The sequence below is a fragment of the Anomaloglossus baeobatrachus genome, chromosome 4, assembly GCF_048569485.1.
Source record: "Anomaloglossus baeobatrachus isolate aAnoBae1 chromosome 4, aAnoBae1.hap1, whole genome shotgun sequence".
NCBI classification, from domain to species: domain Eukaryota; kingdom Metazoa; phylum Chordata; class Amphibia; order Anura; family Aromobatidae; genus Anomaloglossus; species Anomaloglossus baeobatrachus.
This window is the reverse complement of record NC_134356.1, coordinates 234174293-234190859: the sequence shown is the minus strand read 5'-3', so window position 1 is coordinate 234190859 and position 16567 is coordinate 234174293. Positions and strand designations below refer to the sequence as shown.

The 16567-nt window shown below is 42.1% G+C and overlaps 1 protein-coding gene across 1 annotated transcript in view; it reads right to left on the bottom strand.

Annotated features, from left to right (window-relative positions):
* Window positions 1–6316: 6316 nt before the first annotated feature.
* Window positions 6317–16567, bottom strand: part of NEDD1 (NEDD1 gamma-tubulin ring complex targeting factor) — a 109886-nt gene continuing 99635 nt past the window's right edge. Inside the window, exons 14-15 of the mRNA XM_075344745.1 lie at window positions 9115–9181; window positions 6317–8370 (exon numbers count right to left, since the gene is read on the bottom strand). Of these exons, the coding sequence (XP_075200860.1) occupies window positions 8266–8370; window positions 9115–9181 (172 nt within the window). The 3' untranslated portion in view covers window positions 6317–8265. The remainder of the gene's footprint in view (window positions 8371–9114; window positions 9182–16567) is intronic.

Below are 16567 nucleotides of genomic sequence, written 5' to 3'. Positions count from 1 at the left end.
GACTCCTGTAGAAATTCTTTTGTAACCTTGGCCAGATCTGTGCCTTGCCACAATTCTGTCTCTGAGCTCTTTGGGTAGTTTCTCTGACCTCATGATTCTCATTTGGTCTGACATGCACTGTGAGGTCTTATATAGACACGTGTGTGCCTTTGCAAATCAAGTCCTATCAGTTTAATTAAACACAGCTGGAGTCCAGTGAAGGAGTAGAACCATCTCAAAGAGGATCATAAGGAAATGGACAGCATGTTAAATATGAGTGTCTGAGCAAAGGGTCTGAATACTTATGATCATGTGATTTTCAGTTTATCTTGTTTAATAAATTTGTAAACATTTCTACGTTTGTATTTTTCTGGCAAGATGGTGTGCAGAGTGTACATTAATGTGACAAAAAAAAATGAACTTTTTAGAATTTACCAAATGGCTGCAATGAAACAAAGACTGAAAAATTTAAAGGGGTCTGAATACTTTCTTTACACACTCTCATATATATATTTATTATCTTATTAGCCACATAGAGGATTTGTGCACCTGTATTTTAATAATAAAAGTGTTCAAGTAGAGATGGGTGAAACCACAGATGTTCGGGTTAGACAGGTCCAGCAGATTTTTTTTTTATTTTTTTTAACAATCCGGTTTGAGACCAGTCTTGAACCTGAACAACTGCCCACATGCCAAACACAAATATAGGTCTAAGGGGACTCGAACAGTGTATTGTAAAATGGTGGTAGAAAGGACTAGGGGGATTAGAGCAGGAGAGTTCTATTTACAGAGTCTCCTGTGCGGGTCCGCTCATTAACCCTCATACATATTCACTGCTTCCCCTGCCCACCGTCAGTCCTGGGGTTTGATTGGTTGCAGTCAGACCACGCCCCCACTGTGTGAGACAGTGCCTGTGATTGGTTGGAATCACACATGCTGTCTGCGTCCCTATAGTGTAAAAAATAAAAAGGCATAGGGTGCCCATATTGTGATACCAACCACAAATCATGCAGACAGCTACAGGCTGCAGCCCCTAGCCATGTGTTTATCTTGGCTGTGTATCAAACTAAGAGGGACCCTATCTGTCATTTTTAATTATATAACTAAATAAAAAATGGCATGTGGTCCACCCTCCCACCAAGTTGGATACTCAGCCATGATAAAACAGACATCTGGGGGCTGGTATTCTGCAGCTGCCCATGGTTATTGGGGTCCCCCTACCAAAAAATAGCAGCCTGCAGCTGTCCATAATTGTTGCATCTATTAGATGTCATAATTCCGACACTTTACCAAGCTCATCCCAGTTGCCCTAGTGAGGTAACAAGCGGGGTAATATAAGTGGGTTAATGACTGCTCACTACTGCCACTAAGCCCCAGATTCATAATGGAAGGAGTCGATGAAATCCCCTCCATTACTGATACTGTAAGTGAAAATAAACACAAACATCGAAAAAATCCTTTATTTGAAATACAAAAAAAAACAAAAAAACACCCGTTTTCTCCAATTTATTAACCCGAAAAACCCAGTTCTGACGTTATCCACACGAGGGCCCCAGCCCTGTTATATATTGAAGTCGCAGCACGCGGGCACATTGGAAAACATGACCGCATTGCTGTGGCTTCAAGCAGAGGCTGATTAAGCCGCAGCTGTGATCCCCTTTCACCAAACACTATGCTACCTTTTAACAATCCGCTCTAGTTGTCTCATAATGTTCCTCAATACTCCATATGCCCCATAGCTCAATCATATCCCCATTTGTTAATTTCCCCCACAGCTCCATAATGTCCCCCAATGTTCGATAATATCCCACATCACTTCATAATATGCCCCATTATGTCCACTGGACAATAACACCAATCCTGAAATGCTTTTAATCTACGGTTCCTCCTAAAGCACTTACCAATCCATGCCAAGTACTCTGCGTCCCGGCGCCAGCAGCAGAGTGAGGTGGTTAGTAGCAGATTATCACGGATCTTCATCTGCCCCCACATCCCAGGTGTTAAAATGAGTGATTATTTGTGTATAGTTATAAGGGAGTTGGTGTGTCCCAGTTGATGCGGGCTGCAATAAACCGTATGCATATTATGAAGGCCTGTTATGGGGTATATGCTCATTTTGTGTTTTGGTTTTTTTTCCTCTTGGGTTTTGCGGTTTGGCCCTTCCCCATCCATGTAGCTTCCACTGCTTACACCAACTTTCCATATCTAATGCATTAGTCTGCATTGGAAGCTGTTCTCACCTTTAAATGTACTCTATAAAGAAAAGTTGGCACTAGAAGTCCCAGAGAGGGGTCATTTAACATTTCTACCTTTGGAACCCAGAGACAGGTCGAATGACATTCTTTTGTTTATTCCCCAGAAATTTTTCAAAATGTTAATACCATATTCAGAGATATAAGTGGTCAGTATGTGGTTGTCTATCTGGATGGCATCTTGGTTTATTCGCCTGATATTAAGTCACACATCCAACTAACACAATTGTTTGCTAAATATTAAAAATGTGATCTTCTGGTGCAGGAAGTAAACAACTTGAGATACATCTTGTCCACTGACTGTTTCAAATGGACTCCTCTAAGGTCCAAGCTATTAACACTAGAAGTCCCAGAGTGCGGTCATTTAACATTTCTACCTTTGGAACCCAGAGAGGGGTCGAATGACATTCTTTTGTTTACACTCTCTTACAAGACCTCGTGCTATTCCCTTCATTCGCTGCGTGGAGCTGACAGGAGCGGCTGTGTCTTCTGCAGCTCCGGTCACCTCCATGCAGCAGACTGGAAGCGACGCTGGACCATCCTGGAGTACGCCGGACATGGAGGGCTTTTTCGGGCTTATTAAAGTGGTGAACCAGGGTATATGTTTGTGTATTTTTTTCTAATAACGGATTGTTCGGGTGTGTGTGTTTATTTACTGTAATTTACAGGTTAATCATGGAAGGTATCTTGGGGAGACGCCTGACATGATTAATCTAGGACTTATTGGCAGCCATGGGCTGCAAAAAACTCCTTATTACCCCGATTTGCCAACGCACCAGGGCAAATCGGGAAGAGCCGGGTACAGTCCCAGAACTGTCGCATATAATGTATGCGGCAATTCTGGGCGGCTGCTGACTGATATTGTTAGGCTGGGGGGCTCCCCATAACGTGGGGCTCCCCATCCTGAGAATACCAGCCTTCAGCCGTATGGCTTTATCTGGCTGGTATTAAAATTGGGAGGACCGCACGCTGTTTTTTTTATTTATTTATTTTACTGCACAGTATAGACACGCCCACCGGCTGCTGTGATTGGGTGCAGTGAGACAGCTGTCACTCAGCGTGGGGGGCGTGTCTGACTGCAACCAATCATAGGCGTCTGTGGGTGGGGAAAGCAGGGAATACGAGATTGATTAATGAGCGGCCGGCATATTCAAAGTAATTGTTGCCGCGTATTCTCTGCACAGCTGTTCCTCGCCGCGCTGGTGATCGGGGTGCGGTAAGTATGAGAGAGGGCTGCTCACTTCAGTCACTCGGGGGATTAGCGGTCACTGGTGAATCCTTCACAGGTGACCGCTAATCAGTACGCGGCACACAGACAGAGCCGCGGCATGACAATGAAGTCGGGTGAAGTTCACCAGAGTTCATTCTCATCGCGCAACTCTGTCTGCCGTCAGCCGACATGTATCAACGACATTGTGCAACACACAAACGGACATTCCACACGGACATTCCACGTACACATACACGGGCATTTTAAACACAAACACGGACATTTTACACGTACACACGGCTCGCATACGCCATCACACGGATGCCATACGTACCGGAGAAACGCCCCAAAAAAACGGAACACGGACCCGAAAAACGGACCGTGTCACATGGACGTTTTTTTGCAGAAGTGTGTTTTAGGCCTGAGAGCTTGTGATGTTACTTCTGACTTCCACAGCCAGCGAGATGTTACAATTACAAGATGGCACTTCAAGATGGGAGTAACGTCGAGAAAAGGTGAAAACGACACAAGGTAAGTATAAGACTGGGGGCAGCGGACTTGGATTTAAAGTGCCAATCCAACGGTGAAAAAAGAAAACCGCTGGCGTGGTGCTATAAAACAAGTGCTATAAGACAGTACAGTGAGTGTGGAATTTTGCTTTAAATTAATTACAAAACTTTTCTTAACATCTGTGGATGACAAACCGTAGCTGGAAAAAGGGCTCTGCTCGAAAACTCACCAAATTCACTGTTTAAATATAAAAGCAATTTATTAAAATTCAAGGTCATTAAATCATTCAATGATTTAATATCAGTATAAAGGCACCGTGATTCTCTAGGTACACCTTTTAATTTTTGTTATCATGCTTGGCTAGACATCAATCAGACTTAGCCACAGTACCAGTTCTTCTCTTATTACATAATATTGATGTAGTGCTGAAGAGGATTAAACGGCATTTATATTTATGGTTTAAATAAAATTACTCTCCATAACAGATTTGAAATAAAAGTTAATTAGAACAAGTCTAACAAGACAGTTTCACACCAAAATAACCAAATTAAAAACAAAACAAATATCACCAAGGTTAGATTTTACATTTAAAATACCATATTTAATAATAAAAAAATAATAGTTTTGTAATGCTGCAAAAAAACACAATGCTCTTACTTTATTAGCTAAATAAATACAAGATATTTATAAAAATGTTGTGAATGATTTCTTAGAAATGCATGTATATTGAACATTGTATGAAAAATCATGACTTCAATCATGACAAGAGTTAGAATTTTAAAACACTAAGCTGAGCCCATAGTGGATATAAAAACAGGCACTTCGGTACATTAATAAAGCATTGACATTATAAGGCCACATCTCAGACCCGTGGAGAGTCACTTATTGCTCTGGATTATTGTACTACAGATAGGGCTGGGTGACTTTGCCTAAAAATAAAATCACGACAATTCTTTCAACTTAGGAGCTAAAAGAATGCCTTAGGGCAGAGTTATTGCATAAAGAAAGCATTGTTTGTACTGTAGTTCCTTAAAGAGGTTGTCTTGCGATGAATCTTCAGGAGCACATTTGCTCCCAGCTTCCTGCTTTACTGGGGATGGTGCTCCCAGAGATTACAGACCAGAGGCATATTTGTAAAATGGGTACGAACTGAGTCCTTCCAAGTTGCTGTAAGGAGATTTGCTTTTTCAACAACGGAAAGGGGCTAGGACAATGAAACTGGTCAGATTCATATACTCCTTACCTAAGTGATCAGCCAGGCTTTGTCTGCAGGTTGGCTAGTAAACTAGGCAATGAGAGGTATAGCCTATAAAATTAAAAATGCCTCCGTTCTTGTGGCAGAGAGAATTTTAATTAGGTAAAAATTGCACAGTCGCTTGTTTTGACAAGCATTATGTAATTTTGAAATTAAAGACAGCCACTTTAAATATAAACTTATGTGCTGATTATCCGAAGATATGTATATTAAACTTATGTGCTGATTATCCGAATAAAGATATGTATATTAAACTTATGTGCGGACGATCCGAATAAAGATATATATATTACAGGGATGCAAAAACAAACCAAACTAATGCTGAAATATAGAACGAACACTACAATTTACCATAACAATTCCTCTTTTTTCCAAGTCCTACAGGTGTGCCAGTCTCTCTCTTGCAAAACAAGAGACCCCTGGAGCAGCCAAGAAGTTAACAGTCTTTTACAATATTTCTGCTATTTGCTATATCTTAAGCTTTGGGAATTGCTTTACATGTATTTTAGTTGTGTAAAAATGAGGTGCTGTAACCACAATCCAGACACTGGATGTTTGGTTGTATACAGGCAATAAATGATTGGTGTAGGTTGTGCACTATATAACATATATGATTGTTGTAGGCTGTAAGCCGTATAATATGCATGATTGTTGTAGTGAGATATCATGGATGTGTTATACACTGCACATGATGATTGTCGGGCTCTGTGGTATACAATGATGCAAGTTGGGATCTCACAGTAACCCTCTACTTCACTTCATAGTCTACAATTTAAAGGGAACCTGTCACCGGATTTGGCCCCTGTAAGCTGCAGCCACAACCAGTGAGGCTTATTTACAGTATTCTAGCAAGCGGTATATAAGAGCCCAGGCCGCTCTGTACAACGTAAAAAACATCTTTATTCTACTCATCTAAAGGGCGGTCAGGTCCAGTGGGCATTGCTGCTCATGGGTCTGGCTCCTCTTCCATCTTCTGTAGTTGCAGTCCCCCTTCCCAGCCCAGTGTGGATCACGCATCGTACGTCATCCACACAGAGGCTGCCATTGCACTCCTGCGCACATTGATCTGCCATGCTCAGGGTACATCAAAGTATTGTAGTATGCATGCTCAGGTGGTCTTTGACCTTTCCTTGCACCTGCACATTACAGTACTTTGCTCTACCCTCAGCATAGCAGATCAATGTGAGCAGAAGTGCAATGGAGGCCTCTGTGTGGATGACATAGGACGTGTCATCCACACTAGGCTGGAAAAGGGGACTGTGACTGCACAAGACAGAGGAGGCACCGGACTGAGAGAAGCGACGCCCATTGGATCCGACTGCAGCCTAGGTGAGTATAATAAAGGTCTTTTTCACGTTCTACAGAGCGGCCTGATCACTTACATACAGTATTCTATAATGCTGCATATAAGGGTTCACTTGTGCCGCCTGCAGCTTATAAGGGAAAAATCTGGTGATAAGATCCCTTTAACAAACTTGCCTCAATCATGTTCTTTAAGATGGGAGCTCAAAGCCCATGATGATGAGAGGTCAAGTTCATCACAGATATGGGAGAGAAATATAACTGCACTCATATACAACTATGTCAGAGACACCAGGAGGGAGTAGAGTGGGTGACACAGGTTATACACATCAGCACTTCAAAAACACTATACATGACCAAAAGCTGGAAATGCATGCACCACGGCTCCCAGAATAAATTACACAGTGAACAAAGGCAGTGGTCACTGCATGAAAACTAAAAGTACTTCCAGATAAATAACCTGATGTTTCTCCCCAACACTGACAAACGCCACGTACACAGCACCGCAAGAACCTAGTCTCAGATCTCTTTATTTCTGGGTAGAGTTAGAGATTCACAGGACCAGGTCAGTAATTCACGGTTGCTGGATGAGAGCCCTAAGAAATAACTACAACCTCCGTGACATCACACATGTATCACACCACAACTTTGACCTTGCACAAGGCAGAGTAATAAAAGAAGAGCCCTGGATACCGGACGCTAGGAGGTGGTTCTCAGAACTTCTGTCTAGAAACTACAGATTACGGATGTTGCCAATGGACTGGGGCCTGTGAAATCAATTTGCACCAACTGTAGCGATGGTGGTGCATATCTTAGCCTCGCCCAGAGGAACAGAGGTTAAAATAGAATCTTCGATTTTGACCAAAACCAATATCGTCGGTAACTGAAATGGAAATTTAATTTGCTTAATACACCAACCCTAACTACAAGATAATACAATATAAATTGAAGAAAATGTAACCTAAGGTCACGTGAAAGAGTTATTGTCAAGAAGTTCCAAGATCCTCTATCTATAGTATAAATAAATGAGCGCTGTACTCTGCTTTCTCCGGCAGTCTCAAAGCCAATTAATAGAGTGGAAGTTGATCATAGGCACCTACACTTCATTCAAGATGGGGATCTAGGGAGCCCAATACCTATGTGCTAGATCCCTGTTCTTGAGACTCAGGGTCCCAAAGGTCAGCAATTGATAGTCTACCCTATGAATGGGTGATTACGTCATGATAAAGGGAATAACTCTTTAATCACATTTCAATCCAACTTTGCTATCCCACTTTAGTCCTATGTAACTAGACATATCTTTATATGGTACTTTCATTTTCACATAGGGAATAAGTAACAGTAAGTGCCAAAAAAATTATTTCGGAAAGGTACGCAATGTAATACTTTCTTGTCTGAGTTTTCAGGAAGAGGTACAGATAACCATACAGCAATGAGACACCCAAAAAGGACTTGCTGAAAATTTAAATTTATAATGTATTTCATCATGCGGAAGTCCAAAATATTCAACCAATGCAAGGAAAGGAAGTATGGAAGAGTTTAGTGTAAACTAATAATCTGCTCCACGTAGCAGTCACTGACTTCTTTGAATTTTTTCTTGGAAAAAAAAAAAAAAAATCCACATGTGCTTAAAAAAGGTAGAGACAAGTCTTGTATAGTAACTGACTATATTGCCCACAAAAATGCAATATGTCAATAATATGACGAGTGTTAATGAAAAATCACTTAAAAGCAATCTTGAATCAAAGTCAGCCCTCTTAATAGTGAGCTTTTAACCTTTTATTCTCTTCACGCAGCTTTTCTATCTCGGCGACTAAGTTTTCATTGACGGAGTATCTTTCAAGTAACATTTGAATTTCATTCTAAGAAAAGAAAGGAGAACAAAAGAAAGTGAGTTATGAATATAAGGAAAATACAGGTGAATAAAATACATGGCAATGGAAAACAAATGCATTATTTATAACTAAATAGAAACAAAAATAAGCAAAAGTTTAACATGGAGAGAAAAAAGAAAAACTTTCTCTTAACAGAAATAAAAGATAACTATTGAAAACCTTCAAACACCATGATAAAGACTTACAAAAAACGTACTACACCATAATATCTGCAAGAAGTAAGTTTCCAGCAACGTCTAACTTCTAATAACTAGGTTTCTCAAGAAGGAGTAGGGTCCAATACACATCCGTCTGATTTCACGCATTCTGCATTGCACCATGGTTTCCCTGCTCCCGCTCTGACACATTACTAGCTGTGAATTGAACCTTCTCTCTAATGTTCCAAAGCATTAAAATAATATTAAGTGAACAGTCTACGGGAAGCCTATATAGCAGTGTAACATACGTTCTTAATAACCGCTGTTTCCCATAGTTCTTTCTTTATTACAACCATTCTTTTCCTGCACAAATGCTGAGGCAGCGAGTCTGCACAATGTTACTTCCACTGGCACATTTAATATGAAAAGATTTCTGGTAATCGCCATGCACAAAACTCTAATTTCTATGCTTCATAGATTCATCAATCCATATGATAATTCACAGTCGTTTGGTTAAACTGCTCTTGTTTCTTCCACCTTAATATTCCCAGAAGCACATAGCCCTCATACATACCGATTGTATGTGAAACTGTTTTATCATCTCCACTTGTAAATTGATAATATCTCGATGACATGCTTCCCTAAAAAAAGACAAAGGATAGCAAAGAAATTACTAAACATTACTTAAAATGTGTTACCCCCTTTGGAGGTAGTTTTTATTTTATGTTAAACACATGTATTTGGGGCCAACAATCATTTTCCAATTGGGTTTTACTGAAGTTTTGCACTTGTTGGTTTTTACAGGCTTTATATTTCCTGCTCATTCAACTTTGATGTGGTCTGTGGTCATTGCACGCCCGTAATGCCAAACAAGCACAGAGAACAGCTCCGACCCTTATTGTGAGGCTACTTTCACACTTGAATTGGACGGCTTCCGTTGCTATCCGCAGCCTTGAGGAATTACGGTAACCGTTGCAGGAAACCATTATATTCCTCATAGACTTCTATTAGCTACAGATAGTAACGGATGGTCTTGCGTTGCATCCGCTGCACGATGCAGCGTCGTTATTTTGACGCTGCATCGGGCGGAAGGAATGCTGCACGTAGCGGTTTTTGTGTTGTTAAAATAGCGCACCTTGACGGATTCCGTTGGAATCCGCCACGGTGTCTAATGATAGTCTATGGTGGCGGTTTCCGCCGCTATGCGCTAAGCGGCGGAATACGCTGACGGATTTCGTCACGTTCTACTGCGCATGCTCAGCATGTCTAGCAGAACAATTGAAATCGTTTAAAATCACTCCTGGTCTCTCTCCCCCCTCTCTCATACTCACCGATCACGGGCACGACGCTGCACAGTTGTCACAAAGCTCCGGCGGCTTTTCCTCTTTTGAAAAAGCCGGCCGCTCATTATTCCATCTAGTATTCACCGCTTCCCTCGCCCACCGGCGCCTATGATTGGTTGCAGTCAGACCCGCCCCCACGCTGAGTGACAGCTGTCTCACTGCAACCAATCACAGCCGCTGGTGGGCGGGTCTATATCGTGCAGTACAATAAATTTAAAAAAAAAAAAAAAAATATCGGCGTGCGGTCCCCCCCAATTTTGATACCAGCCAAGGTAAAGCCACACGGCTGAAGGCTGGTATTCTCAGGATGGGGAGCCCCACGTTATGGGTAGCCCCCCAGCTTAAAAATAGCAGCCAGCAGCCGCCCGGAATTGCCGCATCCATTAGATGCGACAGTCCCGGGACTCTACCAGGCTCATCCTGAAATGCCCTGGTGCGGTGGCAATTGAAGTAATAAGGAGTTAATGACAGCAGCCCATAGCTGCCACTAAGTCCTAGGTTAATCATGGCAGGCGTCTATGAGACACATTCCATGATTAACCTGTAAGTGAAAGTAAATAAACACATACACCCGAAAAAATACTTTATTTGGAATAAAAGACAAAAAAACACCCCCTCTTTCACCACTTTATTAAAATACCCCTCCAGGTCCGGCGTAATCCACACGAGGTCCCGCGACGCATCCAAGTCACCTACATGAAGCTGACAGGAGCGGCACTAGAACACCGCTGCTCCTGTGAGCTCCACGCAGCAACTGAAGTGAATCGCGCTGTCAGCGGGGACGTCACTGAGGTAATGCCTGTCTGTGTGCGGTGATTATGAGTGCGGTAGTGCCTGCGTGTGCGGTGATGATGGGTGAGGTAGTGCCAGTGTGTGCGCGGTGATTATGAGTGTGGTAGTGCGTGCGTGTGTGCGGTGATGTAGACGGGAGTGCCGGGGTGTGTGCAGTAGTGTCGGGTTGTGTGCGGTGAAGATGAGGGCTGTAGTGTCGGAATGTGTACGGTGATGATGAGGGCTGTAGTGTCGGAATGTGTACGATGATGATGAGGGCTGTAGTGTCAGGATGTGTGCGGTGAAGATGAGGGCTCTCTCTCTCGGCTAAAGAAAACTTAAAGCAACGCGTTATTTCACTGGAATCCGTGGCCTTTATTATCACACTTTTTGCAAGGCATCCGTCACATGCGTTACAGAACGCATTGTGACGGATGCCGTTCAATGCAAGTGTGAAAGTAGCCTAAGCCCATAATTCCCAATACTCATAAAAGGCAGTCAAGAACCTAACATGGCATGAGTATCAGTTTCTCACTTAAAGGTGTATTCGCATCTCCAAGATCCTATCCCAATATGTAACAAGTGTAATAATAAAAATATTAGCAAATACCTCCAATTAGAAATGTAGTATAGTTCTCCTGATTAGCTATGTTTCTTACTTCATATGCAGGGCATTGCAGCTTGGGTATCCATGGTTACGGTCATGAGCAACTAAACTAACGCATTGTGAGTGCCATGGATACCAAAGCTGCAATGCCCTGCAATTGAGGTAAGAAAAAGACAATCAGGAGAACTATACTACATTTCTAATTGGAGATATCTGCTGATATTATTACGCTTACCACATATTGGGATAGGATTTTAGAGATGGGAATAACCCTTTAATTACATTTTTAGGATAGTTCTATCTGTATTTATATGGTAGCAGGTTTTATTAAATTGTCTGATTTATCTCATTTTCAAAACTTATTCTCAATGAAAGAGGGGCAGTAAGTAAAGGTGTCAAAAAGCAAAATTACCCTTAAAACCAATTTTTATTCATGTATTCTAAAATCCCAACCAGGTGAACAATTTAGTGAATCTCTTACTATAAGTGCATAGAAAAGGGAGAAGATGATACTGACCCTGTGCCGGTCACTCCCTCCCGTGCACTACCTGTCAGTGAAGGTCGGCACCCTAGATAGCGTAATGGCACCCCCACTCACCGTAGACTTGTCCTGCCTATCCCTGGATACCCCTGCCAAAAAAAGTGCAGTGCCTAATACAGTGTCACAGTGACACAAGAAAGTGCACAGTGCTTATATAGATTTTTCAAATCGGCAGATACAGGATAGGTAAGATTAGAGGGTACTCATCACTTTCCAATCAGATAGTCATATGAATTATAGGTCTGGAGCTTGTCATGGACATGGACAACTCAACGTGTTTCCCCTTCTTTTTGGTTCATCAGAAGGTTGATGAAAATGCCCCATTTCGTGGGCTAGTCGCCATGAAATACTCAGTAGTCAAGCTTTAAAGCAGCCAGCTACCAGCATGGTGACCAGAGATAAACACAGCTCCCTGCACAATGGCTATATGTCAGATGGATGTGATAGCAACGGTTGAGCGGGGGCGCCCCACCTCCAGGCGCCATTTTTCTTAAGTCCGCTGCTGGAAGATCAATGGGTTGGAGGCAGCACGTGCGCAGATGAGATCTTGAGCCAAGAGCTACATCTGCGCAGGTACCACCTTTGGGTGCCATTATTTGAAGCCCGCACCGCGAACAGAGCATCTGGGAGATGCATTGCACCGCTCTGCTCCACACAGCCCCCACCGCAGCCAGCACAGCGCCCATTCTCCACCTCCCTCCCTTAAATTCGCATTATAAGACACCCCTTTCCTTTTCTACCCAAATTTTTGGGACAAAAAGTACGTCTTATAATCCGAAAAATAGGGTAAATACTTGAAGGGGTGAAATCATCTTGCCGACAGATTTCCTTTACAACATATTAACATATTGTGGCTCGCTTTCCACGCGTTTCTTTACTTCTTGTTTCCACCTCTGTGGTTTTGAATATTCAAACTGAAGGCAGCAATGTGCACATTCCAATAAGATCAAGTTAAGTCGTTGCATGAAGTGGTGTGACCAAACTTTTGACAGGTACGCTGCATAAAAAAAAAAAAAAATGGCTGCCATCTTGTAACAAGGACAGAAACCTGTCATACTATGTTAATAGGACAGGTTGCTGTGAACAAGTGCAGTAAGAAGAAGCAGAATATGCAGATTTGTTTTTCATGGCTCCCATATAACCCACAGTTTGTGTAGAAAATTAAAAATAGTAGCGTTAGGATGATTTTTTCTCATTTGATAAATAATTAGCACAAAAAAATAAAATCTGTTGAAAATAAAAAAAAGAAAATACTTGTCAGCATATTTATTGTACAATTCGAGTTCCATTATTGACAATTGATTATAAAGTCTCTGGAGGACTTCAGCTCTAGATCTACATATGTGGTTCACAGGCTTTCAATTCCAACAGCTGGTTAGAAAGCTATCTGCTCTGAACAGTTCCTCCCGAGTCCTACCACAGTTCACAGCATTGAAAAGGGTCAGAGCCTCCCACTGACAGTCGCGTTTCTTCTTAAGAACTATCAGACATGAAACCATCTGGTAGACTGTCTTCGTATAGTGAGAAACCAGAAAGAGACTTTTTAGGTCATTGCCAGAGGAACACGATATAATGCGTTATGAAACAAAGTTTTATGGAGTTTACTAACCAAATGGGGTTTAACAATATGATCATTTGTTATAAATATAATATAAATAGACAAAATGCAGTGTTTAAGTTGTTTTCACTTCACTGCTCTAACAATTCGATCACCATAGGGAAATGTCTTTTTTTAGAGTAATAAAACAGAACTCTATTACTCTGTGATCTGATAGTACGTTATTACAGCCAATAGCAAATCTGACAAGAAATCATTGCAATGGCAGATTATCAAAAATGTGTTTAATAGATAAAATATTACAAACTTAATGCGGACAGGTTCAGAAACTCCTTGACAGGCTGTATTTTAGACTTGTTTAATGCAGAAAAGGTCATTTGAGCAAGGTTAAAGGAAAAGGGTGACATACCAGGTACATAGAGTCTACACCTATATAAAATACTTTTCTATATAATCCTTATTCTTGTCACAATGCTTCATAATATAAATTGCATAGTTTACAAAACAGAACTCTTGCACTTGATTAAACTGGTGTACTTACTTTGAAAAAACATGACCAAATAGCTCTACAATCCTGACATGAAAAGAGTATTCAGTCTCTGTCCACCCAACCTGAAAGCGCAGTATAGTACTCAGCAGTATGGGACCACAGCAGCAAGAGGGATACTGAGGAGCTGCCAATCAAGTTAGGTGGGCAGAAATGTGCGCAAACTTTCAAGAAGAATCATATGACCACTTCAACACGGATTTGAACATAATGTACACCCTCCTCATTACATCTATGAGATCTATATATCAGCAAAACCCATTGGTATTGTGAAATCTTGTGACAGATTCACTTTAAGAAAAGATTTTGGGTTCTCACCGTAAAATCTGTTTTTTGAAGCTTTCATTGGGGACACAGGAAACGATGAGTGTATGCTGCTGCCACTAGGAGGCTGACACTATGCGAAAAAGTAAATCCTTAACAGGTTATATCCACCAACTGGAGCCAAGGTAATCAGTTAGTGAGAAAGCAGTAGGAGAAGTAACATTAGGTAATACCAATCAAGTGAACAAACACAGAAACCAACAAGTGTGGGTGCTGTGTCCTCCAATGAAGGCTCCAAGAAAGAGATTTTATGGTAAATACCTAAAATCTTCTTTTCTGCATCGCTTCACTGGGGGACACAGAAAACCATGGGACGTCTTAAAGCAGTCCCGAGGGTGGAAAGAAATAGAACAAAGGCAAACTCTGGCCTAAGACTGGGCCACTGCTGTTTCTAGAACTTTGCCTAGGATGCCATCTGCAGAGGCAAAAGTGTGCACTTTGTAAAACTTTGTAAAAGTATGCACAGAAGACCAGGTAGCAGTCTTGCAGAGCTGTGATACCGAAGCCCAATGTCAGACAGCCCAGAAGGCCCCTACTGCATAGCTACAATAAGCCATGACCTTGAGCACAATCGGTTTGTCCTTTAATCAATATGATTCCAAGATGGCAGATCGGATCCAAAGAGCAAGAGTGGCCTTGAAGGCAGGTATCCTCCTGCAATGGCCATCGGGAATCACAAATAGGGAATCCGAGTGTCTGAAAGATGCTGTCCTGGAAAGATAGAGCTGGATAGCTCTGACAAGATGCAGAGGATGAGAAGGAGATGGGCAGACTAATGGAATAGTGATATCCTCATTAAGGGTAAACCACCTAAGGAAGAAAAGAAAGCAAAGGGCAAAGTATCCAGTTTCCCTGAAAATAAGACCTACCCTGAGCATAAGCCTTAGTAGGATTTTTGGGGCTTTTTTGAGTATGCTTAAAATATAAGCCCTACTCTAAAAATAAGCCTTAGTTGAAGTTCCATAAGGAAGTGTACAAGTAGCTAAAAATGTTAAAGAATACAGCAGAATGCTTCATCAAAAGAAAGCCAGCATACCCATAAAAAGAAGGATTTTTGTGTACTCACCGTAAAATTTCTTTCTCTGAGTCTTCATTGGGGGACACAGGACCATGGGTGTATGCTGCTGTGACTAGGAGGCTGACACTAAGTGAACATAAAAAGTGTTAGCTCCTCCCTGGCAGTGTACACCCCGAGCCGGAGGCGGAACTATGCCAGTTTAGTGCAAAAGCAGTAGTAGGAGAGACCTGAACAACCATAACTAAACGATGTAATACACGAGAAAAATGTGTGGTGAAAAACACGTATATACATATATATATATACACACACACATACATATATACCCACATACATATACATATACATACATACACATATATATATATATATATATATATATATATATATATAATAGCCGGATGGAAACAAAGGTGACCCGCAAACAACATCGGGAAAAATCCGGTAAATGAAGACCTCACAATCCAAACAGGGTGGGTGCTGTGTCCCCCAATGAAGACTCAGAGAAAGAGATTTTACGGTGAGTACACAAAAATCCTTCTATCGCTTTCATTGGGGGACACAGGACCATGGGACGTCCAAAAGCAGTCCCTGGGTGGGTACATATGCCGTCCTACAGATCGAAAACAAAACGCACAAATTCTGTAGGAACGCTCTGTACAAATGTTTACTACCTTTTTAGAGGTGTGCGACGGCCGTCTGCAACACCTTTCTCCCAAGGCAGGCATCTGCTAATGCCTGGGTGTGGACCTTGTAAAACCTGGTGAAGGTATGAAGACTGGACCACGTTGCGGCTTTGCAGACTTGCTCGGCTGAAGCCTGGTGCCTGATTGCCCAAGACGCCCCAACTGCACAGGTGGAATGGGCTCTTACTCCCCTCGGAGAGGACTTGTCCCTGATTCGGTAGGACTCCGAAATGGCTGACCTGATCCATCTGGCAATGGTAGCCTTGGAACCAGAAGGCAGGACGAACAGGTTGTCCGATTTGCGGAAAGGCGCAGTTCTCGAGACGTAAGTCCTGAGCGCTCGTACTAAGTCCAGAGTGTGTAGTGACCTTTCCAAGGAGCGAGTGGGTGCCGGACAAAAAGATGGAAGCACGATATCCTCATTCAGGTGAAAAGGAGATACCACCTTCGGCAGGAACTCCGGAAACGGACGCAGGACAACCTTTGTCCTGGTGAAAAACAAGAAAATGTGAACGGCACGAAAGAGCTGCCAGTTCAGACGTTCTCCTGATTGAAGTGACCGCCACCAAAAAAAATAACTTTCCAGGATAAGTGTGAGAATGAAGATTCTTTGAGCGGTTCAAATGGAGCCA